Raw genomic sequence first — 27378 nt, 5'->3', positions numbered from 1 at the left:
ACTTCATCTTTCACATTATGCAAAAAAATCGGGATAACTTTAATTTGTTATTTTTTTTTTTTAAAGCATTTTTTCCAAAATAAAGGTGTTGGAAAAATTGCTGTGCAAATACCGTGCAAGATAAAAAGTTGCAATGACCGCCATTATATTCTCTAGGGTCTCTGCTAAAAAAAACCCATACATAATATTTTGGGGTTCTATGTAATTTTCTTGCAAAGAAAATTATGATTTTTACATGTAGGAGCAAAGTTCCAGAATTAACCCGGATGGGAAGTGGTTACTGGGCTCAGGCCACGCCCACCCCATCCTCTGGTCACGCCCGTCCAATGCGCGGAGCACGCCCACTTCCACCTGAGCCGTTGTTCTGTCGAGAAGCACTGCCCATCATTGAAAAATCAGCCCCCCCCCCTTTTATGTAGAAATCCGCCCCTAACCTACATGAACGTGCCTCGCGCCATCTGACTCAGAAATGTCTTCAGTCGCCTATCGTGCGCAGGCGCAGTCTAGCCGACACAACAGCTGATCGTAAACTCAGCTGTTGTGTTGTTCCGTGCGGCACATGCGCAGTCGTCCCGTGCGCTATTCGATAGCCTGGCACTTTTAGACAAGGAAAGAGTTACACTGACAAGAGGGCGGAGGCAGCTCGCTGATTGGACTGTGTGCCAGAAGCCCTCCCTCACTACACAGGAGGAAGTGACAGTGGACACATCAACATCGCCTGGTGTGTGTGATCGGCAGCCTCAGCCAGGCAAGGTGGGGACACCTGAGGGTGGGGGACAGCTGACTGCTGGGACCCATAGACTGATCATTGGCCATTCAGGTACATAGAGTGTCCCCATACACTGGGATTATCTGTGCCTTGGCATTCTAATTGGATTATTAGGAGGAGGTTGTCAGGACATCAGAAGACCATTCATCAAGATTACTGATCACCCCAAACAAGACCAGAACATGACATCATGACACGTCACAAATCTCCAGGGTGTGAAGACAAGGCTATGACACACAATGCCTGATAGAGGTTTACTTTTTATTTATAGCTACAAAACACTTGTCATCAACTTCATACAGAACTACAAGATTCCAGCTGATTAGTAGACAGAAATCAGAGTGACAGCACTGAATTGTGACATTGTCTTCCCTCATCAGGAATCCGCAGAGATCACCGGCCTCCACAACCAAAGTGTGCGTTACTTCCCTGGGCGCAGGGGGCTCAATGTGGGCTGACAGCTGACACATCGTTTGATCTTGGTGGTAAATCTCCTTTTATCTGTGTTTATTGCCTTGTAATTTCTTGTGCTTGGAGTGCGCTGACAGACCTCCGACGCCATGGATGCCGCTGCCCTCGAAGTGGATGCTTTAAAGTTTGCCAAGTTGGCTGTGATCAACGACCAGACAGGAAAGTATAAGGAAGCCGTGTTCTACTATAAGGTAGGAATTCTCAGGAGATGCCATTCTAATACTCCTTGTTTTATCCTCTCTGTCCAATATCTTCTAAATGTGACGTGTTCCAGCTGATGGAAGCTTTCAAAGATGACGGGGGTCATGCGTGTGTGTATGATCATGGTTCGGGGTGAGCTCAGGCGTGTTTGGATGAGTCTGAATGCGCTTCAGCTATCCCACCAGGAAGCCAGCCAATCGTAAGCAGTGGAGGCATCCCCCCCCCCCCACACATATGTGCATGAATACTCACCCCTTGTATACAATGCCTCCACAGCTTTAAAGCACCTGTGCAACATAAAGGAAATCCTGCAAAGTGGGGTAGATTCAGGTAGCAATTGCGTCTGCGTAACCATAGTTACGCAGCGCAATTGCTTAGTTGCGCGGGCGTAACGACTTTTCTGTATTCAGAAAGCTCGTTACGCCGACTGCAGCCTAAGATATGACTGGCATAAGGCTCTTATGCCGTCGTATCGTAGGCTGCATTCTTACGATGGCCGCTAGGGGGCGTTTTCCCGTAGTGGTCAGCGTATAGTATGCAAATTGCATACTAACGCCGATTCACAACCCTGCGTACACAGTTTACGTTGTTTCCGTTCGGGTTCCGCGTAAGGCTGCTCCTGCTATTAGCAGGGGCAGCCAATGCTACGTATACCCGTCGTTCCCGCGTCGCAAATTTAAAATTTAACGTCGTTTGCGTGAGTGAATCGTGAATGGCGCTGGACGCCGTTTACGCTCACTTTGAAGCAAATGACGTCCTTGCGACGTCATTTGCCGCAATGCACGTCGGGAAAGTTTCCCGAGGGAGCATGCGCACTACGTTCGGCGCGGGAACGCGCCTAATTTAAATGATCCACGCCCCCTACGGGATCATTTAAATTACGCGCCCTTACGCCGGGCAGTTTTAAGGAGCGCCCGCGCAAATTACGTAGCTACTGCTTCATGAATGAAGCGTAGCACAGATAATTTGCATAGGCGCAGGGTAAAAACGGTACACTGCGCCTCTGTAAGAAGTGCGCAGCGGTACCTGAATCTACCACATGGTCTGCTGGGGGTACTTGAGGACAGGGTTAAGAACCTATGAGTTAAAGTAAAGACAAAAATTGTTACTACTGACAGTAGCGGTGCGTCCATTAAAGGTGCATGGGTGCCACCCCCCTCTCTCCTGTCACCTCTCTCTCACCATAGATAGATTGATGTCTAGCATCAATCTATCTATGGTCACTGCTGCCACCCCCTATTCAGGTGTCGCCCCCTTTTTGGGCGCCGAGCACCTGAATTACAGCGGCAGGGGTGTTTTTTGGAAGCACCTGATTAGAGCGTAGGCGGGCATAATGCTGAGCGCTCGCTGTTCACTCAGCATTGTGTTAGGAAATTAAGAATTCTCTTTCCTAACACTGTACCACCTCTCAGCCAATCAATCAGGTGCTTGTGTCTGTTACCTGTCACTTGATTGGGTGAAATGACAGGCGCTGTGACTGGATGCTGCCTATCAGGTGTCCAATCATAGCAGAGGACGGGAGAAGACATTGAGGAGCGTGCAGGACATCGCCGTGACCCACTGCCCCACCGAGACAAGGTAAGTGCCGAGTGGGCGGGGGATGCACAGTGGCAGCATTTGATGGGCACAGTGTCAGCAGTTGATGGGCACAGTAGCGGCAATTGATGGGCACAGTGTCAGCAATTGATGGGTACAGTAGCGGTAATTGATGGGCACAGTGTCAGCAATTGATGGGCACAGTAGCGGTAATTGATGGGCACAGTGTCAGCAATTGATGGGTACAGTAGCGGTAATTGATGGGCACAGTGTCAGCAATTGATGGGCACAGTAGCGGTAATTGATGGGCACAGTGTCAGCAATTGATGGGTACAGTAGCGGCAGTTGATGGGCACAGTGTCAGCAATTGATGGGCACAGTAGCGGTAATTGATGGGCACAGTGTCAGCAATTGATGGGTACAGTAGCTGTGTTTATTATAAATTCTTTATTTTTGTTTTTTCTTTCAAATATACAGAGAAACAGCATTCCTTACAGTACATTTTATAAAGCAATCCTGATAAATATTTCTTTATCATCTACATTCTATTATCATCGGTCATACTTTTCAGTCTACCATGACAAACATATAAATTCTTTAATTCTCTCTCAGTGTTTGATGGCACTGTGGCGGCAATTGATGGGCACAGTAGCTGCGTTTGACAGGCACAGTGGCTGCAATTGATGTGTGTGTGTTTTTTTTTTTTTTCAGTTTGTTTGCGCCCCCAAACATTTTTGAGCACCAGCCGCCACTGACTACTGATCAATAAGGATGAGCTCTGGCGTGTTCGCAAACCCCACCAGGAAGTCTGCACTGCGCAAATCCCAGGCAGTGAGACATTTCCCGGTCTCTGTAGCCGCGCATCAGGACAATGTCTCACTGCCTGTGATTAGTACAGCGCAGTGACGACTTCCTGGCGGGCTCTGAACGTGGGGTTCTGCGAACATGCCGGAGCTCATCCTTACTGATTAATAAGGATGAGCTCCGGCGTGTTCGCATAGAACACGTGCGGAGCCCGCCAGGATATTGGCACCCGCGCTGCGCTAATCACAGCCAGGCAGACATTTCCCGATCTCTGCAGCCGAGCATCGGGAAATGTCTCCCTGGCTGTTATTAGCGCAGCGCGGGTGCCGACTTCCTGGCGGGCTCCGCACGTGTTCTATGCGAACACGCCGGAGATCATCCTTACTGATCAATAACCCAAGAAATATTCCAAGAATTTCCAGCTTCCAACCTGCCCTGGGAGAAATATATAAGCTGCCACTGCTGACATCCTTCTGAAAATGCTGGTTGCCTGGCTTTCTTCGGCTTCAATACTTTTGTGGGTCACAATCTGAAACAAGCACACAGCCAATAAGGTCTGAGGGCCCATTTGTACTTGTGCATTGCAGCAACACGCAGTGCTACAATGCAGACCAACTCGCCTGCTCTATGAATGGAATCTCAACACATATAGTACAGTGCAATGCACCACAATGCGCATACCATTCGTTGTGGTGCACTGTTTTTTGAAAAAAGGGTCACGTGGCGCATGGATGGGAAAAAATGCGCAATAACCCACCGCATTGAATCTCTAGTGTAAATGGGCCTTTAATGATGTCTCAGCTTGTATAAGAGTAGTGTGTACAGCAAACTTTGAGGAAGCATTTGTGACTGAATTTTGCAATAAACAATTGAAAAAAACAAGTGATGTGAAATAAAGAATGGATGAATTCATAAATAAACATGTGTCCTTCATAAACGAGTCATATGCTTGTATCTTCATACATGCAGAATGTGATGATTAATCGTGCAATTTCTTGGCACTTCAGAAATTGCGCGATCATCACATTCTGCATGTATGAAGATACAAGGATATGACTCGTTTATGAATGACACATGTTTATTCATGAATTCATCCATTCTTTTTTTAACATCATTGTTTTTTTTTTCAATTGTTTGTTGCAGAATTGGTTTAACGTCTGCGGCTTCGGGTGTCCTCTTCGTCGGGTCCGGCGTTTGTCTGCGGCTTCGGGTGTCCTCTTCGTTGGGTCCGGCGTCCGTCTGCGGCTTCGGGTGTCCTCTTCGTCGGGTCCGGCGTCCTCCCCGCTTGTTTCCCGCGCCGAGTTTTGAATACTGCGCCGACTTATACAGAGCGCAGTACACTCGTGTATTGTCGGCAATGCTCGGCAACTCTCGCGCTGACGTCCTGTACGTCCAGGACGTGAGCGCGGAAGGAGCCGAGACTGCCCGACTATACCCGAGTGTACTGCGCTCGGTATATGTCGGCACAGTATTCAAAACTCGGCGCGGGAAAGCGGGTATCGGCGTATACCGCACACCCACGATTTTGCCCTGATTTTCAGGGCAAAAAAGTGCGCGGTATACGCCGATAAATACAGTATCAAGAGTACACAAGTGGGGATTTGTTTTTATGTAACCAGGTAGCATTCAGAACACCTGTGTATGTAATGATTAAGGATGAGCTCCGGCGTGTCCGCAAACCCCACGTGCAGAGCCCGCCAGGAAGTCGGCACTGCGCTGCGCTAATCACAGGCAGTGAGACATTGTCCTGATGCGTGGCTGCAGAGATCAGAAAATGTCTCACTGCCTGTGATTAGCAAAGTGGCGACTTCCTGGCGGGCTCTGCACGTGGGGTTTGCGACACGCCGGAGCTCATCCTTAGTAATGATATCATCGTATGACCACCAACCAGAGCGTCTTCGAGAAGACATTCTGGAGACTGGTCACACAGAAGGAGGGAGCCTGCCAGAGTGAGGAATAAGGTAAGTCTTCCAGCTTATTCCTCTACCCCTAGACTTAAAGTGGATGTAAACCCGAAATTTGTATTTGTTTTTTTTGATGTCACAATGTACAGTATAAGATTTCCTATCATCTGTGTCCAGTCTTGCCACACAGAGTTAACACAGCTCTGAGCAATCCTCTTTTATTGTTCAGTGAAATAAAACGGACTTGCAGTGAAAAACCTTGGTCCGTTCCGCCCCCTTGCTGTGAGTGACAAGTTATTTACATATCTCGTGCACTAGCCTGGAGACAGGCATTATTTTTTAATTTCCACCCTCACTCTTTTTCTGAAGTCATGTGATTACTTTTCTGGATTTTGACTGGATGTTAGTGATTATAGCAGAATTTAGTGTAAGGAATAAATAGGAGAAAATGCATGTTGATAAGGGGAGTGTAGAAGAAGGCGGGTAGTCTACTGACATCACGACTCCACCCACCAAGCTCCAGACAGCAGATCCACCCACAAAATCTGCAGTTTTTCAGGTTTTATAACAGACAGAGGAGAGACATTTGACAGGTAAGGATACATGCAGGAGACATCTACAGTGAGGAAAATAAGTATTTGAACACCCTGCTATTTTGCAAGTTCTCCCACTTGGAAATCATGGAGGGGTCTGAAATTGTCATTGTAGGTGCATGTCCACTGTGAGAGACATAATAAAAATAAAAAAATCCAGAAATCACAATTTATGATTTTTAAACTATTTATTTGTATGATACAGCTGCAAATAAGTATTTGAACACCTGTCTATCAGCTAGAATTCTGACCCTCAAAGACCTGTTAGTCTGCCTTTAAAATGTCCACCTCCACTCCATTTATTATCCTAAATTAGATGCACCTGTTTGAGGTCATTAGCTGCATAAAGACACCTGTCCACCCCATACAATCAGTAAGAATCCAACTCCTAACATGGCCAAGACCAAAGAGCTGTCCAAAGACACTAGAGACAAAATTGTACACCTCCACAAGGCTGGAAAGGGCTACGGGGAAATTGCCAAGCAGCTTGGTGAAAAAAGGTCCACTGTTGGAGCAATCATTAGTAAATGGAAGAAGCTAAACATGACTGTCAATCTCCCTCGGACTGGGGCTCCATGCAAAATCTCACCTTGTGGGGTCTCAATGATCCTAAGAAAGGTGAGAAATCAGCCCAGGACTACACGGGAGGAGCTGGTCAATGACCTGAAAAGAGCTGGGACCACCGTTTCCAAGGTTACTGTTGGTAATACACTAAGACGTCATGGTTTGAAATCATGCATGGCACGGAAGGTTCCCCTGCTTAAACCAGCACATGTCAAGGCCCGTCTTAAGTTTGCCAATGACCATTTGGATGATCCAGAGGAGTCATGGGAGAAAGTCATGTGGTCAGATGAGACCAAAATAGAACTTTTTGGTCATAATTCCACTAACCGTGTTTGGAGGAAGAAGAATGATGAGTACCATCCCAAGAACACCATCCCTACTGTGAAGCATGGGGGTGGTAGCATCATGCTTTGGGGGTGTTTTTCTGCACATGGGACAGGGCGACTGCACTGTATTAAGGAGAGGATGACCGGGGCCATGTATTGCGAGATTTTGGGCAACAACCTCCTTCCCTCAGTTAGAGCTTTGAAGATGGGTCAAGGCTGGGTCTTCCAACATGACAATGACCCGAAGCACACAGCCAGGATAACCAAGGAGTGGCTCTGTAAGAAGCATATCAAGGTTCTGGCGTGGCCTAGCCAGTCTCCAGACCTAAACCCAATAGAGAATCTTTGGAGGGAGCTCAAACTCCGTGTTTCTCAGCGACAGCCCAGAAACCTGACTGATCTAGAGAAGATCTGTGTGGAGAAGTGGGCCAAAATCCCTCCTCCAGTGTGTGAAAACCTGGTGAAAAACTACAAGAAACGTTTGACCTCTGTAATTGCAAACAAAGGCTAATGTACCAAATATTAACATTGATTTTCTCAGGTGTTCAAATACTTATTTGCAGCTGTATCATACAAATAAATAGTTAAAAAAATCATACATTGTGATTTCTGGATTTTTTTTTTTTTTTGATTATGTCTCTCACAGTGGACATGCACCTACGATAACAATTTCAGACCCCTCCATGATTTACAAGTGGGAGAACTTGCAAAATAGCAGGGTGTTCAAATACTTATTTTCATCACTGTATATCCTAATGGATCAGCACTATGGCAGTAGTTTAGAAAGGATGAGAGTGGCTTTACATCCACTTTAAAGCTAAACTCCGGGAAAAACAAAAATCCTCCCTTGCAATGGGATTGTCCCACACTGCTTATTTATATTCTTGGTATTAGATAAACCATTGTTGCCTACTAAGGATGAGCTCTGGCGTGTTCGTATAGAACACGTGCAGAGCCCGCCAGGAAGTGTGCACGGCGCTGTGCTAATCACAGCCAGGAAGACATTGTCCCGATGCTCGGCTGCGAGGATCGTGAAATGTCTCCCTGGCTGTTATTAGCGCAGCGCCGTGCACACTTCCTGGCGGGCTCTGCACGTGTTCTATGCGAACACGCCAGAGCTCATCCTTATTGCTTACCTGATCCCCCTACTCCCGCAGGGTCCTTCAATGCTGCTAGACTGGTGTCGGCACCTTCTTCTCCCCTACGCTCCAGCAGTCGCATGCCCCTGACGACATCAAATACAATGCAGGTTCCAAAGCTCAGCATTGGACATGAGGACGCCGAGCGAAAGTCCACATTTGTAGAGGAGAGCATCGGGGGACAGGGGATCGGGTAAATAAAGGTGCTTTTTCTGTTACCCTAGACCAGTGATGGAGAACCTTGGCACCCCAGATGTTTTGGAACTACATTTCCCATGATGCTCATGCACTCTGCAGTGTAGGTGAGCATCATGGGAAATGTAGTTCCGAAACATCTGGCGTGCCAAGGTTCTCCATCACTGTCCTAGACCTAAACAAGCATTTAAAGTGGTTGTAAACCCTTGTAAAAAACCTGCAAGACAAAGGCATAATGAGCTAGTATGCAAAGCATACTAGCTCATTATGAATAACTTACCTTACATCGAAGCCTCATATATAATGCAAGGTTACTGGCCCTGCATTCTACTTGATGATGTCAGAGTACCAGTGAGTGATCGAGGAGAGGCAGTGGGAGTCTTATAGCTTGGAGGGAATTTCCTGGTACTTTAGGCATAAGCAAGCATTTTATGGAAAAGGAAACAAGCATTTGCATTTAAGTCACTGCCTCACTGCCGAGGTATTTTTTTAGTTTCCCCCGAGGTTCGGAAATTACAGAAAAAAATTCTCATTAAAGCTTGAGTTGAGTTTTTGGGCCGGTTCACAGCACAAAACGTACTCCAGATCTGTATGCATTTCTGCTTGTGCTTTTTTAATGCATTTTTTTCACCGCATTTTTAATGCGCTTTTGATGCAATCTTTTGCATTTTACAGCATTCCAGTGCAGAAAAAAATGCAGTATGTTCTACTTTTTTTTTCTGAAACTTAATCACTCTGGAACTGTCCTCGCCGGTGTGAACTATATCATTGGAAACCATATAACCTACTTTTTGTGCGTTTTTGATGCAGACTGGACTGCAGGTGGTGTGAACTGGCCCCTGAAGTATATCTAAACCTAAATATATGTTTATATTAAAGTATGTTTACCATCATGCCTCATCGTATACATTTTTCTTATTATTTTTTGTGAGCCTGTTGCAGAGTTTCTTACCTGGCAATCCTGACAGTTCTTATTGCAGGCTGACAGCAACAAGAAGTGCTGTCAGCTAAAATGATTAAGACATCAAATACAGTCCTTTTCCTTTCCCTAAGAGCCCTTTCACACTGTTGCGTTTTCGCTGTAAAAATAGCGCTATTAAAACGCTCCAAAAATGCCCCTCTCCATTGAAAACGCTGTAAAATCGCGGTTACAATTAAATAGCAGTGTTTTACCGCTATAGGCGTTTCCAGTGTGAAAAGGGTCTAATGCGGCGTACACATCATCACTTTATGTGATGAAAAAAAACGATTTTTTTTGTGAAGTAAAAAACGACGTTTTTGAAACTTCAATTTTCAAAAACGACGTTGCCTACACACCATAGTTTTTTCACAGTGCTCTAGCAAAGCAAGGTTACGTTCAGCACTTTTTTCCGTTGAAGCTCGCTTCATAACTAGCTTCTGGGCATGCGCGGGTTTAAAAACGTTGTTTTTTGCTACACACAGTGGGGTAGATTCAGGTACAGCTGCGCGCTCCTTACAGAGGCGCAGTGTACCCTTTTTACCCTGCGCCTACGCAAATTATCTGCGCTACGCTTCATTCATGAAGCAGTAGCCACGTAATTTGCGTGGGCGCTGCTCAAAAATGCCCGGCGTAAGGGCGTCTAATGTAAATGATCCTGTAGGGGGCGGGAATCATTTAAATTAGGCGCGTTCCCGCGCCGAGCGTAGGGTGCATGCTCCATCGGGAAACTTTCCCGACGTGCATTGCGGTAAATGACGTCGCAAGGACGTCATTTGCTTCAAAGTGAACGTGAATGGCGTCCAGCGCCATTCACGAATCACTAACACAAACGACGTAAAATTTTAACTTTGCGACGCGGGAACGACGGGTATACGCAACATTGGCTGTCCCTGCTATTAGCAGGAGCAGCCTTACACGAAACCCGACGGACGGAAACGACGTAAACTGCGTACGCAGGGCTCGCGTAACGTTGTGTATCGGCGTTAGTATGCAATTTGCATACTATACGCTGACCACTACGGGAACGCCCCCTAGCGGCCATCGCAAGAATGCAGCCTACGATACGATGGCATAAGAAGCCTTATGCCATTCATATCTTAGGCTGCAGTCGGCGTAACAAGCTTTCTGAATACAGAACACTCGTTACGCCGGGGCAAGTAAGCAATTGCGCTGCGTAACTATGGTTACGCAGGCGCAATTGCTCTTTGAATCTACCCCAGTGATTTTTTTGTGAAACAAAAAACAACGTTTTGAAAAACGACACAAAAAATTGAAGCATGCTTCAATGTTTTTTTGTCGTTTTTCACAAGACATAAAACAACGTTTTCCCCCACACACGGTCATTTAAATTGACGTTTTTAAAAACGTCGTTTTTTTTTCATCACATAAAGTGAAGGTGTGTACGCGGCATTAGGTGATGCAAGAATGTGTTAAGCGTCTTACACACGATCGGACTTCCATTGGACAAATATGTGGATTTTGGTCCGAAGGGCATTGGCTGTGAACTTGTTCTGCATACACACAGCACAACATTTTCAGCCATCATTCACCAAACCACAAGTTTTTTTACCGCCACCCTTTGGGCAACTTCTGCTATTGTTGTCTGATGTTTAGCATTGGTTCCGAGCATGCGTGTTTGTACTTTTACAATTATGACCATAAAATAGGATCGTGTGTATGGGCCTTTACTCTGTATTGTCCTCTGTGAAGCTAATGGCACCCCCAACGTAGGCATCAAACATGCGCTGCATCACACTACAATGCATGGTAAAGTATTTCTATGAATTGTGTAGCAGAATTTTAAAGAAGAGTCGTGAACTTTTTTGGGCTAATTTAGATCTGTTATGCAGCCCATTCAAATGAACGCATGTAAAACTTGGCAGCATAGCACAAATGTCAAGCTAACCCTATTGTATGTAAACCATCACACCAGGTGCAGCAAGATGCATTGATCAGCTAGATCAACACAGGCACAACAAAGGGACGTAGAGAGAACAATTGTTCTCTATGCGCCTTGCTCAGCACATTCCAGTGTGTAGGAGTGGGTGTTGCATAAAAATGTAGAGCATCTTAATAGAGTTTTAGTAAAAGAAAACAAAATGCAAACACCGCAATGCAATAAATCAACATACACCAACTCATGCAGGTTAGACACTGCTGTGAACAGGCCCCGAATATTCATAGTGTTGGTTGGTATTGATTCTCGCTGTATACAGTGTGACATCATTTTTTTAAAATCTGTTCCAAGGCTTACCTGAAATCAGTGGCGGCTGGTGCTCAAAATTTTTTGGGGGGGGCGCAAACGTAAAAAAAGAAAAAAATTGCAGCCCCACTTTGCCCATCAAATGCAGTCACTGTGCCATGCCATCAAACGCAGCCACTGTGGCATCAATTGTCACCACTGTGCCATGCCATCAAACGCAGCCACTGTGCCATGCCATCAAACGCAGCCGCTGTGCCATGCCATCAAACGCAGCCGCTGTGCCATGCCATCAAACGCAGCCGCTGTGCCATGCCATCAAACACAGCCGCTGTGCCATGCCATCAAACGCAGCCGCTGTGCCATGCCATCAAACGCAGCCGCTGTGCCATGCCATCAAACGCAGCCGCTGTGCCATGCCATCAAACGCAGCCGCTGTGCCATGCCATCAAACGCAGCCACTGTGCCATGCCATTAAACGCAGCCACTGTGCCATCAATTGTCACCACTGTGCCATGCCATCAAACGCAGCCACTGTGCCCCTCAATTGTCGCTACTGTGCCCATTGTCACTACTGTGCCCATTGATGCCACTGTGCCCATTGATGCCACTGTGCCCATTGTCACTACTGTGCCCATTGTTGCCACTGTGCATGTCACTGTGCCCTTTAAATGGTGCCACTGTGCCCATTGATGCCTCTGTGCCCTTTGTCGCCTCTGTTCCCTGTAAAATGCACTTACCTTAATCCTTCAACGTCCCTCGATGTCTTCTCCCGCCTTGGTGACGCTTCAGCCAATCAGGTTACCGATAACCAGAATCGGCGAACCTGATTGGCTGAGACGGCCGTCAGTCTTATCCAAGGAACGCACCCCATACGTTTCCTGGATAAGACATCCGGGAGACGAGGGCTGTACTTGGAAAGCCTATCAGAGCCACTTTCGCACTTGCGCACAGCCAACCAGCTGCCGTTATTCAGGTGGTCGGCGCTCGATGTCCGGCCACCTGAATAGACCAGCGGCAGCTGGCAACAATAACATACATTCATGCAATGCATGAATGTATGTTATTTTCAGTGGCGGTGCGGAGCCAGAGGGGGTGGCGCTCCAGCGCCCTCTATGGACGGACCGCCGCTGCCTGAAATATTCTGCCGATAACAGCACTTCCTGGTGCAGGCTAAAAATGTTAAGCTGATATATTGCAATTGGCTGCGTTTTCAGCCTGCCTGGTCCATTTCCTTAAGGGCCGTCAGTATACACAATCCGAAAATTGGATGAAAAAATACCGCCTTCGATTGCGATCGTACGCTAATCGGGTCATTAGTACAAAGCTTTCGAGAGCTGATCACAACAATTCATCCGATATTTATTAGATCTGACAAGCACGAAAATTTTCCTCGTACAATACCGATCGTACGATTTTTGTTTATTCAGTATAGTTGTCGTCTGAAAATACATTACAACACATGACATCACTTCAGATTTTTTTATTTATTTTTTCTGTCATATGAGAATTTTTGTGACTTTAGTAACCTATTCAATTCCTACTTGGGACTATTAAGCGGAAAAAAGTCGGAGGATCTGTCGTCAGATTTTCGGATCGTGTGTACGGGCCATTAGTTGGCTGTTCAGCTGCCTATCCGATCTGTTAGAGACCCATGGCCAGATTCACGTACTGCGGCTTAAAGTTGTGCAGGCGTAGCGTATGTAATTTACGTTACGCGGCAGCGAGTTAGAGAGGCAAGTGCTGTATTCACAAAGCACTTGCGTCCTAAGTTACGGCGGCGTAGCGTAAATGTGCCAGTGTAAGCGCGTCTAATTCAAATTGTGAAGAGGTGGGCGTGTTTTATGTAAATAAAGCATTACCCCAGGTAAATGACGTTTTGAACGAACGGCGCATGCGCTGTCCGCGGTCGTATCCCAGTGCGCATGCTCCAAATCACGTCGCAAATAGTCAATGCTTTCGACGTGAAGTAACCTACGCCCAGCCCTATTCTGAATCGACTTACGCAAACGACGTGAAATTCGACGGCGGTTCCGATGTCCGTACTTAACATTGGCTGCGCCATCTTTTTGGTGGTTTATCTTTACGCCTGAAAACGCCTTACGTAAACGGCGTATCTTTACTGTGACGGGCGAGCGTACATTCGTGAATAGGCGTATCTCGTTGATTTACATATTCTAGGCGTAAATCAGCGTACACGCCCCTAGCGGCCAGCATAAATAGACAGCTAAGCTACGATGGCGTAGGAAGACTTACGCCGCTCGTATCTTAGCAACATTTAAGCGTATCTCAGTTTGAGCATACGCTTAAATGTAGGACGGCGCGGATTCAGAGTTACGACGGCGTATCTACTGATACGCCGGCGTAACTATACCTGAATCTGGCTACCTATGTCCAACTAAAGTAGCACTCATGGTAGGCTAGTAATGCTGTTGCTAATTACAAGACATCAGATTGGAAATTTTAGCCTGCATTAGCAGTAGTGTTTTCTACCTGCCTTGTGCGCTCTCTTTTGCCTCGTTTCGGATCGGTACGGCTCGGGTCGGTACAGTTTGGAAGGGTTAGAATGGTCCGGCCTATTCCGGTGAGCGTTTCCACTGCAAGTCGGACCGTCAAGGGCTATACAGTGTTTAGAAAAAATGCCCATCGTGTGCGCCAATCAGTGGAATGTATTGTAGCTCCGCCCTAACCGACCGTATCATTTTCTATGGCCCTACATCTGAAGCAGGACCCAGAACGATGCGGTATAGTTCGGTTATATGGGCCGCTTTCTTAATGGAAACACTCAAAATAGCATACCGTACCGAACCAATCCGAACCGATCCGCTCAGTGGAAACAAGGCATTAGTTGGCTGTTGGGCTGCCTGTCGGGTCTATCAGGCTTCCCTATGTCCAAATGAAATAACGCTCATGGGGGGCTGGTAATGCTGCAGCGAAATGCAAGCCAGTGGCTATCAGCCTGCAACAGGAAGTGCTGTTACTGGCAGGATCTCCAAGTAAACCTTGGCAGTTAGACCTGTTACCAGACATAAGAAAAGATGAGGGGTGGGGGTGGGAAGATCTAGGGTGCACATACAGGCGTAAGGTAAAGGAAAGCACTGTATTTCAGTGTATAAAGAAGGCTTTTCTGCATCACAGATATCTTGTTCTAGTCAGACTTTTATTGGTAGGCAAGTGTTATCTTTATGATATATAGGCTTTTTATTGCATTGCTTTTGTGTTGCAAACATACACACCTCCTCCATTTACAGATAAAAGCAAACATTAGGTGACACAGTGTTATTGCAGAATAATCAATATGCTGAAAAAGTAAAAATAACAGGCAATAATAATACAAGAAAGGTGTAGTGAAAATATTGTATGCATCTTTGGAACATAAAGGGTAACAGCCAGTGGCGGCTGCTCCATATGGGGCGCTGCCCCCCCAATCTACTTGCAGGGCGCTGGAAGCGTAGATTCCAATAGGTTTTCTTTTTGTTTTGTTTTTTAAGCACATGATTAGAGCCTGAGGCTCTAATTGGCTTAAAAAAGTGGGCTTGGGTGCAGATCACTGCACCCTGAGCCCACCCAATTGTGTGACAATAGCAAATTTTCCTATTGTCTTCCTGATTTTCCTCCCGGCCAATCAGTAGGCAGATCTGATTGGCTGAGAGGAGAATCGATCGTATTGGCAGGGGGCGGGGAGGATGTACAGGGACATCTGAGCAATCTCTCTGCTCTGCATTACTGCCAAGAATCCGACCACGTGAGTACCACCCACCGGGGGGGCGGGTCGGGTGGTCTGTTTAACCACTTCCGCCCGGTCAATGGCATATTGACGTCCGGGAAGTGGTTCTGTTATCCTTACTGGACGTCCTGCAGCATAACAGCTGCTGCGTGCCCGTGGGGGCGCGCATCACGGCGAACGGTGGTGCGGTGTGTCAGTCTGACACACCGCTACACCGATCTTGGTAGAGAGCCTCCGACGGAGGCTGTTTACCATGTAAACAGGAAGAGCTGTTGATCGGCTCTTCCTCACTCGCGTCTGACAGATGCGAGTAGAGGCGAGCCGATCGGCGGCTCTCCTGACAGGGGGGGGTTAGCTCTCATTATTCATCAGCACAGCCTTCTCTCTGATGCCCACACTGGACCACCAGGGAAGCCGCCAGGACCACCAGGGAAGCCTTCAACATGTGGATGGCCAGGTACATCCCCCATCCCCCATGTTCCAAAACATGCCAAAAAAATGCCAATCAGTGCCCACAAATGGGCACTGACTGGCACCATAATAGCACAGTAGTTAAAACAGTGATGCCCAGCAATGCCACCCACCAGTAATCAGTGCCACTCATCAGTGTCCCTCAGTGCCCACCTATCGGTGCCCATCTGTGCCACCCATCAGTGCCGCCTATGAGTGCCCATCGGTGCCGCATACCAGTGCCGCCTATCAGTGCCCATCATCAGTGCTCATCAGTACCACCTCATTGGTGCCACCTTATCGGTGCCGCCTTATTAGTGCTAGTCATTGAAGAAGAAAGCATATTTATTTGCAAAATAATTTAACAGAAACAAATAGAAATGTTAATTTTTTTTTTTTTAAATTTCGGTCTTTTTTTTTATTCGTTGCGCAAAAAATACCAAATACCACCAAAAGAAAGGTCTATTTGTGGGAACAAAATGATAAAAAAAATTGTTTGGGTAATGCTGCGTGACCGCGCAATTGTCATTCAAATTGCGACAGCGCTGAAAGCTGAAAATTGGCTTGGGCAGGAAGGTGCGTAAGTGCCCGGTATTGAAGTGGTTAAAGCCCCCCCCTCCCCCGAGCACCAGCTGCCACTGGGAACAGCTGTTTAGTTAAAAACAAAAGAAATAAAATGACCAAGCTCATCTTCTTCCTTCTAATCAAAATAAGGTGCATGTGCCCAGGAAGAACACTTACCTTGATTTGTTCCTGTAGGAGCAACACGACACCACTTTTTTAGGCGGACCTGAACGGGCGCTCCGTGCGCCTCTATGGAGCCGCGGATGTCAGCGGTGACATGTCCGCTGACATCCGACCCGCTCCGATCCGCCAAAGTGTGACGGTGGAAAAAAACCTACTTTTCCATCCGTTTGACGGTTCGGATCGGGTGAACACGGACAGACATTCCCATAGACACACTCCTAAACCTTGTGGACAGCCTTCCCAGAAGAGTTGAAGCTCTTATAGGTGCAAAGGGTGGGCCAACCCAATATTGAACCCTACTGACTAAGACTGGGATGCCATTAAAGTTTATGTGTGTGTAAAGGCAGGTGTCCCAATACTTTTGGTAATATAGGGCCAGATTCACAGAAGAGATACGATGGCGTATCTCCTGATACGCCGTCGTATCTCTGTGTTCCGGCCGTCCTAACTATGCAGCTGATTCATAGAATCAGTTACGCATAGATAGCCAGAAGATCCGACAGGTGTAATTGACTTACACTGTCGGATCTTAAGGATGCAATTCTAGGCCGGCCGCTAGGTGGCGAGGCCATTGCGGTCGGCGTAGAATATGCAAATGACTAGTTACGGCGATTCCCGAACGTCCGCGCTGCCCGTCGATCTAACTTTACGTTGTTTCCGTCGAGTTACGCCGCGTAAAATTAGGGCTGAGCCCTAGTTGTTCTAAGCCACGTTAAGTATGGCCGTCGTTCCCGCGTCGAAATGTAAAAAAAACACTTTGTTTGCGTAAGTCATCCGTGAATGGCGCTGGACGCCATTTACGTTAACGTCTAAACAAATGACGTCCGTGCGACGTCATTTAGCGCAATGCACGTCGGGTAATTTACCCGACGGAGCATGCGCAGTACGTTCGGCGCGGGAACGCGCCTAATTTAAATGGTGCCCGCCCCATTTGAATTGGGCGGGCTTGCGCCGAGCGCATTTACGTTACACCGCCGCAAGTTTACAGGTAAGAGTTTTGAGAATCGGGCACTTATGCTGTAAACCTGCGGCGGTGTAACATAAATCAGATACGTTACGCTGCCGTGGAGCAACGTAATTGTATCTGAATCTTAGCACACGATGGGTTCACCTTATGAACATTTCCCTTTGCAGTTATGAAGGAGGAATTGGCAAATTAAAATGTTGATGTGCATCTGCAGTGGTAAAATCTGATAACGATGCTGGTATGTGAAAAGCTGGGTGTGTTTAACTTCACAGCAGAATTTCCTGAAAATGTGTCTCTGACTCGCATGTAATCCACTCGTGCTTTTCCTTTCTATGCCGTAAAGTGGTTGTAAGCCCTTACTTATACACAGTGAAGTGTCTGGCCTAAGGTGACGCATAGAGGTGAAACAAATCCTCCTACATAAGTTGTACCTGTGTATTTGCAGCCATTTGTTCTGTACGCCTTTTTTTTAAAACTGAGGGATGAAACTAGGGATTTTTTTCACAGACTCACAAATCAGGGGGCAGAGAGCTGCAGTTATACACTGAAGGGACACCCCCCTCCCCCCACCTTTACACAGGATCAGAGCTGAGGCTGTCAATCATCTGCAAGTCCCTCCCCTGTCACCTTTTTTTTCTCTTGGTGTCAGGAAAATGTGTCAGAAGTGACTCATGCAGATAACAGGGGAACCAGATATGGGGGTGTATAACAGGGTTTGACAAATTTGCTTGGAATCTAGGAGCCAGAAAACGCGACCAGTCCAGACGAGCTCGTGCGCAAAAGCGAACACATACGTGAGTAGCGCCCGCATATGTAAACGGTATTCAAACCACACATGTGAGGTATCGCCGCGATCGTTAGAGCGAGAGCAATAATTCTAGCCCTAGACCTTCTCTGTAACTCAAAACATGCAACCTGTAGATTTTTTTAAACGTCGCCTATGGAGATTTTAAGGGGTAAAAGTTTGTCGGCATTCCACGAGCGGACGCAATTTTGAAGCGTGACATGTTGGGTATCAATTTACTCTGCGTAACATTATCTTTTTACAATAAAAAAAAAATAAAAAATTGGGATAACTTTACTGTTGTCTTATTTTTTTAATTTAAAAAAGTGTATTTTTTTTTCCAAAAAAAGTGCGCTTGTAAGACCGCTGCGCAAATACGGCGTGACAGAAAGTATTGCAACGATCGCCATTTTATTCTCTAGGGTGTTAGAATAAAAAATATATATAATGTTTGGGGGTTCTAATTAGAGGGATGGAGATGGCAGTGAAAATAGTGAAAAATTACACTTTTAGAATTGCTGTTAAACTTGTAATGCCAACGGCCACCACCAGATGGCGCCAGCTCACAGAAGGAAGAGCTTGGGACTTCACAAGGCCGCAAAGCCGTGGCCTTAATTACCGTCCGTCGCAGGCCCGCCACGAGACGGCGGAGGTGGGGGCGCACGGATACACAGGATCCTGTGCCTCCGTGCGCCCCCACCTTCCCTGTCGCACGATCGCGGCGGCCGGTAATTGAGGCCGCGGCCTTGTAGGCCGTAAAGCCGCGCCCTCACTTGGCGCGGGCGCCAGGTCACAATTTCTTGTCGCAATTGCGACCTGGCGCCCGGATATTGTCGACCCCTGGTGTATAATAATAAGGGGGCACTAATAGTAGGTGATAGATAAATTCAAAATTCTATCTTGAAACGATATATTAACTGTAGCGCCCCTTTCAGTATGGGCTCTACGCTAAAGTTAGTGGGGAATGGGAGAGTTACCTTGCTCCCATTCACTCTTTTTTCAAATTGTGGGACTTCTGTCATTCCAGAAATGTCCCTACAGTTGTAAACACATATGAGGTCACACATAACCCCATCAGCGCCCCCTAGTGGTTAACTCGCAAACTGCAATTGTCATTTTCACAGTAAACAATGCATTTTAAATGCATTTTTTGCTGTGAAAATGACAATGGTCCCAAAAATGTGTCAAAATTGTGTCCGCCATAATGTCGCAGTCACGAAAAAAAATCTCTGATCGCCGACATTAGGAGTAAAAAAAAATTTTTTTTTATAAAAATGCAATGAAACTATCCCCTATTTTGTAAACACTATACATTTTGTGCAAACCAATCAATAAATGCTTATTGCGATTTTTTTTTTTTTTTTTTTTTATTACCAAAAATAGGTAGAAGAATACGTATCGGCCTAAACTGAGGGAAAAAAATAGTTTTTTATATATTTTTGGGGGATATTTATTATAGCAAAAAGTAAAAAATATTGCATTTTTTTCAAAATTGTCGCTCTATTTTTGTTTATAGCGCAAAAAATAAAAACCATGGAGGTGATCAAATACCACCAAAAGAAAGCTCTATTTGTGGGGAAAAAAGAACGCCAATTTTGTTTGGGAGCCACGTCGCACGACCACGCAATTGTCTGTTAAAGCGATGCAGTGCCGAATCGCAAAAAGGGGCCTGGTCCTTTAGCTGCATTTTGGTCCGGGTCTTAAATGGTTAAGAAAGCACAGCACAATTCGCGCATACGCAATAGGATACTGGCTGTGAAACCACAAGTCTTACCCAAGAGTGTTTTCCTTACCCAAGATGGCGGCGCCAACACCCGAGAGCCAGTTTGAGAATAGGCTTGGGTGAGGACACCACGGGATCCCTGGACAGGTAAGTGCCCTAATAGTAAAAGTCAGCAGCCACAGTATTTGTAGCTGCTGACTTCAGGTCCAGGAGATCAGGCGCAAAAAGGTCACTCGAGTATAAGCCGCTGAAAAATTCGGCTTATACTTGAGTATATTTTTTGATTATTTTTTGATTTTGCAAGTTTGCACAAACCCATTTATGTACACCAGTGTACACTCTGATCGTTAATTCTTTTGCACGTTGCACTTGAATATCACTATTTGATTCATATATTTTAGTTGCTCAATATTTTATGTATGTGCGATTAGCATTGGTGCACTCTGGCACTTTGTGATATTATTTACATGTTCTTTTATCTGTAGTATTTATTACGGAACAGCGCAGCACCACCTCCCCTTTTTTTCCATCTTCTCTATTTGTCATGTTTACCGTTATCAGTGAAAGTAAAAGAAAACGCCAATTTTTGGTTTGTCCCCAGAAAAGTAATAGAGGGGAAATCTTCCAATGGGGACATTCCAGTGACCTGGGGATCCCCAAGGAATTTCCTTAAATTGCAGGGATTTCCTATGACTTTTTTTTCTATGGGACAGGAGGCAAAGGTAAATCTCTCTGCAATAGTAAATTCTAATAGGTTATAACCCTCCCTTGCTCTATTCAAAGTGGGGGAAAAGAGCCTATAGCTCTACTAGGGTTGTCCCGATACCGATACTAGTATCGGTATCGGGACCGATACCGAGCATTTGCCCGAGTACTCGGGCAAATGCTCCGATGCTTCACCTGATACTTTGACAGTCAGGGTGATCAGTGCTGTGGGGGAGTTACAAGCACTGATCACTGCTGACTGTCCTCCACCTGCCCCCCGCCGTGCCCCTCCATGCTGCCATCTCTTTTTCCTTGCTGCCACCGTGTTCCCCCTTTTTGCTACCGCCATGTCCTGCCACAGTGTCCCCCCCTCCTTGCTGCCGCTGTGTCCTGCCGCCGTGTCCCCCCTCCGTGCTGCCGCTGTGTCCTGCCGCCGTGTCCCCCCTCCGTGCTGCTGCCGTGTCCTGTCGCCGTGTCCCCCTCCATGCTGCCGCCATGTCCCCCCTCCTTGCTGCCGCCATGTCCTGCCACCATGTCCCCCCTCCTTGCTGCCGCCATGTCCTACAGCCGTGTCCCCCCTCCTTGCTGCCGCCATGTCCTGCCGCCGTGTCCCCCCTCCTTGCTGCCGCCGTGTCCCCCCTCCTTGCTACCGCCGTGTCCTGCCGCCTTGTCCCCCCTCCGTGCTGCTGCCGTGTCCTGGCGCCGTGTCCACCTCCGTGCTGCTGCCATGTCCTGCCGCCGTGTCCCCCTCCGTGCTGCCGCTGTCTTCTCTCCATTCATTTTCAGTGCAGCTGAGGCTGCTGAGAAAGGGACTGGGGAATCAGTGTCCCTAGTCCCTTTCTCTGTCTCAGAGGGGAGATGTCAGAGGTCTGTTAAGACCCCTGATATCTCACCAAAGCCCCCCAACAGGGCTGATAAAAAATAAAGGAATTGCAATATATAATACAAAAAATGTATTGTAAAAAAAAAAAAAAAAACACACTGACACTGTCCATTCCTCCCCACCCCCTTAAAAAAAAAAATAGCAAATTTTTTAAAAAAAATAAACAAATTGTAAAAAAAATAATTAAAAAAATTGTATAAATAAATAAAAAGAATTGTAAAAAATAAATAAATAAATACTGACACATGTGCCACTGTTACATGAGATTTAAAAAAAAGTATCGGTAATCGGTATCGGCGAGTACTTGATAAAAAGTATCGGTACTTGTACTCGGTCCTAAAAAAGTGGTATCGGGACAAACCTAAGCTCTACCTTAAGATCATAGTCTACGTGTATTGAAAATGTTGGAAATTCTCACATATGCATGACTTAAATGTAAACATATCAGAACAGGAAATGGATCCTTGATTATATATCTAACCTGTCTGCTTTGTTAAATCTAATGATGCGTGCTAATACATATCTTATGTATGATTCATAGACAGGTGTCCTGTTGCACAACTTGACATTTACTTTCCTTAAAGGGGAGTTCCAGGCATTTTTCATGTTTATTAAAAGTCAGCAGCTACAAAAAGTGTAGCTGCTGGCTTTTAATAAACATGCACTCACCTGCTCCACGTTCCAGCGACGCGCCGGCCGGACCTCGGCTCCTCTCCCTCCCTCTCCGGCCGGCGTCCTCATTGCTACTGTGGGCACCCAGCTGTGACAGCTTTCGGCTTCAGGGCCGGGCACTCACTGCGCATGCGCGAGTGGCGCTGCGCTTTCTGATTAGACAGGAGATCGCCTGGGACCTGTCACGTGTCCCCGGCGATTGCCTACAGGGAGGGGCTGCCAAAAGGCGATATGACGTATCGCTTTAGCGGCCCCTCGGCGGAAGGAGGAAGTGGGACAGGAAGTCCCACTCCTCCTGAAGCCGCCACTCCCCCCCCCCAAAAAAATTACATGCCAAATGTGGCATGTAAGGGGGCGAGGAGTGGATTAAGCGGAAGTTCCAATTTTGGGTGGAACTCCGCTTTAATCTAAAAAAGACATCATGAGAATCTTTGTTTTTTTTCAACTTATTTTACCAGTTTTGCACTGCCTTTGCCACAGATGTTTATGGACAGGCACTATGCCATGAAATATTGGCAGATATGTTCTTCAACGTCCAAACGATTACTGTTCAGTTTCACAACCTTAACCCAACTGCTAAGAGGATCTTGCGAGCAAACTGCTAAAATAAATAAAATAAAGTGATAATGACAGCTGCTGGCACTAATCACGTCACATATAGTCGTGTGGTAACATATAAATATAGAATTTTGTGCCGCGTGATCTCCCTAATATTCTGCTTATAGCAGCAGTAATTTTCAAGTACCAATAGTGCAAACGTGAGAAATCGAATAAATATACAAAAATGCTACAGTGGCATATCCTGTGAAATGTGTCACACTAACAAGATCTCACACCTCAAATTCATAAAAAAAAATAACGGCAAGTACTTATATATTGAAACATAAAGTGCCTGCAAATTGTGCCACGCGGTGTTCCTGGTTCCGGGACCATGTTGGTCCGGAACATCTGAAAAGCGACGGGGACCCAGTGATCGACTGAGTTTCCACCTTTTTGAGGATCCCAAGCGGTATTGCTGTTCGTTGGGGAGTCCGTCTGAGGAGTGCCAATGAGAGGCTGGCGGTCCAAAGGATTTCGACAAACCACCGGGGATCAGGGTAGCCGGACACTGAAGGATTGATCACCTGTCAGTCGGTACCTGAGCGACAAGTTGAAGGAGATCCAGGCGTAATTCACCTAAGGAGCATTGCCTCCGTAACTACAATCAGAGAGGGCCTGTGGCAGAGGTGTCTCCCTGAAGTTCATTCAGGAGGGTCTGTGGCAGAGACTTTTTTTCTACAAAGGTTTGAGTGATACTTCGGCTGCCAGGTCAGTGAGAGAGGCCTGTCTGGGTACGCTAAGCCCACTGAGGCAGGAGTGGTGTGGAAAGTGTTACATATGGGAGCAGGACTGTTCCAAATACTACGCCTGAATCTGCTGTTCTTCTTGAAAACTCTATCCCTTTCATCACCAGTTCATTGTTTTTACCCGGCTGGGTAATAAAGAGCACAGAAAAGACACTTGTTGTGGACATACCTTTTACTACTGCTATATGCACCATTCACCCCTAGGAATTCGAAAGAGCCACAAGGTAAATGTGCCACCCAAAACATCCAGCAGCTCCTCCGGGGGTAGTGACATCCTCAACTTGATGCCCTATGAACTAGCTCACAGCAACATGGAGCTAACATCTACTCCATCTTGCTGTGGAACAACAATATATAGCTAGATTCATAAAGAGTTAGGCCGGCGTATCAGTAGATACGCCGACCTAACTCGGAATCTGCGCTGTCCTAAGTTTAAGTGTATTCTCAAACAGAGATACACTTAAACCTATCTAAGATACGACGGCTTGCGCCGTCGTATCTTAGGGTGCAATATTTAGGCTGGCCGATAGGTGGCGCTTCCGCTGAGTTCGGCGTAGAATATGAAAATGCATAGATACGCCTATTCATGAGCGTACGCTTGCCCGTCGCAGTAAAGATACGCCGTTTACGTAAGCCATTTTCAGGCGTAAAGTTATTCCATCAAATAGCTGGACTAGTAATGTTAAGTATGGTCATCGTTCCCGCGTCGAAATGTGAAAATTTTACGTCGTTTGTGTAAGTCGTCCGTGAATAGGGCTGGACGTAATTTACGTCCACGTCGAAACCAATATGTCCTTGCGGCGTACTTTGCCGCAATGCACACTGGGATATGTACACAGACGGCGCATGCGTCGTTCGTACAAAACGTCAATCACGTTGGGTCACAGTTAATATACATAAAACACGCCCCCCACATCCTCATTTGAATTAGGCGCGCTTACACCGGCCACATTTACGCTACGCCGCCGTAACTTAGCAGGCAAGTACTTTGTGAATACAGTACTTGCCTAGCTAACTTACGGCGGCGTAGTGTAAATACGCTACGCCGCCGCAAAGATGCGGCAATGTACCTGAATCTAGCTACTAATGTATATTTCAGCCGAAAATTAACCACATCCATATTGTGATGCTCGATCACAGGACGGTGCTGTGGAATGAACACATCGTCTCATCCCAGATGAGCCCACTCCTGATCCCTGCATTCTGAGCGTAGCCCACTCCTGATCCCTGCATTCTGAGCGTAGCCCACTCCTGATCCCTGCATTCTGAGCGTAGCTCACTCCTGATCCCTGCATTCTGAGCGTAATGCACTACTAAACACTGCATTCTAATTGTAACGCATTCCATTCTCCTGGATAAGGACTTATTTCAGCATACATTTTTTATGTCATCTAATTATCACTGTAGGCTCTTGCCACACATACATTCCTTTCAGGTTATTATCTATTACCTTCTTAAGTGACTTTAATTTTCATGTGTATGCGAACAATGCCATACTGGAAAGATGATCTCATAGTCATATGATTACAGATCTAGACTTACTGAACTTGGAATTGAACTGTGAACCTTACCAGCCAACAGATTCCTTATATGGGAATGGAAGGATAAAAAAAAATGGTTTTCTGATCATCCTCTGAGCTATCACAATCTACCCCCTCTTATGCATACACAAGAAGAGAGGTTCTAGGAATCCTGACTGAGAACAGTATTTACCTTCTGTTCGTATACTACCGTATAAAGTAATCGTAATGCCAACTGATAGCAACTCAAACTCATCAGAACTCTTGTTCAGCTTTGTGATAAGCATGCCTACAGATACCATAAGTTCAGAGTACTATTCAGAAATGTATTTTCAAAAGTCAGCAGTGAATGTTGAAGAGGATGGATGCTGCTGAAGTAAAAAAAAAGAATCCGCTGAATCTGGGGACAAAATAGACTCCGGGCCCATTCACACAGTGTGGGTTATACTACTCTACTTCACGCAGACCCAATGCCATAATCCATTGTTATCAATAGTTCACACTATGCTCTACATTGGTGTGCGCTGGTTTAAAATGGAACTTGCTACATTTAATAGCATTGCGACAGCTTACAACACATTGCAGCGGAAAATACAGGGGATGATTTACTAAAACTGGAGCACTTAGAAGCTGGTGCAGCTGTACATTGTAGCCAATCAGCTTCTAAGTTCAGCTTGGAAACAAGTTCTGTGGACCGATGAGGTTAAAATAGAACTTTTTGGCCGGAATGAGCAAAGGTACGTTTGGAGAAGAAAGGGCACAGAATTTAATGAAAAGAACCTCTGTTCAACTGTTAAGCATGGGGGTGGATCAATCATGCTTTGGAGTTGTATTGCAGCCAGTGGCACAAGGAACATTTCACGAGTAGAAGGAAAAATGGATTCAATAAAATTTCAGCAAATTTTGGATGGTAACTTGATGCCATCTGTGAAAAAGCTGAAGTTAAAGAGAGGATGGCTTCTACAAATGGATAATGATTCTAAACACACCTCAAAATCCATGGGGGATTACATCAAGAGGTGTAAATTTAAGGTTTCGCCATGGCCTTCACAATCTCCTGACCTCAACATAATTGAAAATCTATGAATAGACCTTAAAAGTGCAGTGCGTGACAGACAGCCCAGAAATGTCAAAGAACTGGAAGACTTTTGTAAGGAAGAATGGGCAAAGATACCTCAAACAAGAATTGAAAGACTCTTGGCTGGCTACAAAAAGCGTTTTTACGAGCTGTGATACTTGCCAAAGGGGGCAGTACAAGATATTAACTCTGCAGGGTGTCCAGACTTTTGCAGACACCATTTTTTTTGTTTTCTGTAATTTTGAAAGTGTAAATGATGGAAATAAAATCTAACTTTTTTTGAGATATTATAAGAATGTCTAATCTGTAATTTGATGCCTTTTGGAGATTTTTCCATCTTTCCTTGGCTTCGTTATGCACATTAATACAAATTTTTACTTGGGGTGCCCAAACTTTCCATTCCCACTGTAGACATAATAAGTAGAAGTGCAAGCTCAACATGCAACATTTATATAGGGTTATAGACATAATAATTAGAAGTTTATGCTCAACAAAATATCCATAGGGTTACCATAATGGAAGGAGGCATGAATTTTTGGGCCATGTAGGCCAAGGCGCTTTTATATACTTCTCTCTTACCACTCTTCATCTCATCTTTAGACTTACTAAATAAATAAAAAAAGTAAAAAGATGTTTAGAGATCTGAAAGGAAAAAAAAAGGGTTTTGCTCTATGAAATTCAAATTGTTCACATTGTTGTCGAATTTTACCTTTAATTATTATGTTGGTTTGTGTTGCAGGAAGCGGCTCAAGCTCTAATTTATGCTGAGATGGCAGGTTCAACCCTTGAGAACATTCAAGACAAGATAAATGAGTATCAGGACCGGGTACAAGCTCTGTACACTGCAGGTAGTCATATGGGGGGCAGGTGCCTGCTATTTTTGTTTTTCGATGTGTCCTGTTCTAGGTAGTACTGTATAACAATTCTCAATTATAATATAATCCGTACATCCTATACTTCCTCTGGCAGCTATACTTCAACCATCTACCGTAGGTTCTTGTGACAGCTCTCCTCTCACTGTCCACAATAGCTTTTCTTGCAGGTTATTCCTGACGACCAGGGCTCAAGTCCTGCGGGAACGCGTGGGAACTGAGTTCCTGCACTTTTTTCACA

At 45.9% G+C, this 27378-nt stretch overlaps 1 protein-coding gene across 2 annotated transcripts in view; it reads left to right on the top strand.

The window, feature by feature from the left end:
• The first annotated feature begins 630 nt into the window (after window positions 1–630).
• Window positions 631–27378, top strand: part of CAPN7 (calpain 7) — a 101259-nt gene continuing 74511 nt past the window's right edge. The window contains exons 1-2 of one of the 2 annotated variants that reach the window (XM_040353060.1): window positions 631–1431; window positions 27005–27113. In XM_040353060.1, coding sequence (XP_040208994.1) covers window positions 1330–1431; window positions 27005–27113 — 211 coding nt within the window. In that variant the 5' untranslated portion in view covers window positions 631–1329. The remainder of the gene's footprint in view (window positions 1432–27004; window positions 27114–27378) is intronic. The other variant, XM_040353059.1, reaches the window with a different exon arrangement.

The sequence above is a fragment of the Rana temporaria genome, chromosome 5 (assembly GCF_905171775.1).
Source record: "Rana temporaria chromosome 5, aRanTem1.1, whole genome shotgun sequence".
Lineage (NCBI taxonomy): Eukaryota > Metazoa > Chordata > Amphibia > Anura > Ranidae > Rana > Rana temporaria.
The sequence above is the reverse complement of the archived record's forward strand: the minus strand, read 5'-3'. Positions and strand labels throughout refer to the sequence as shown.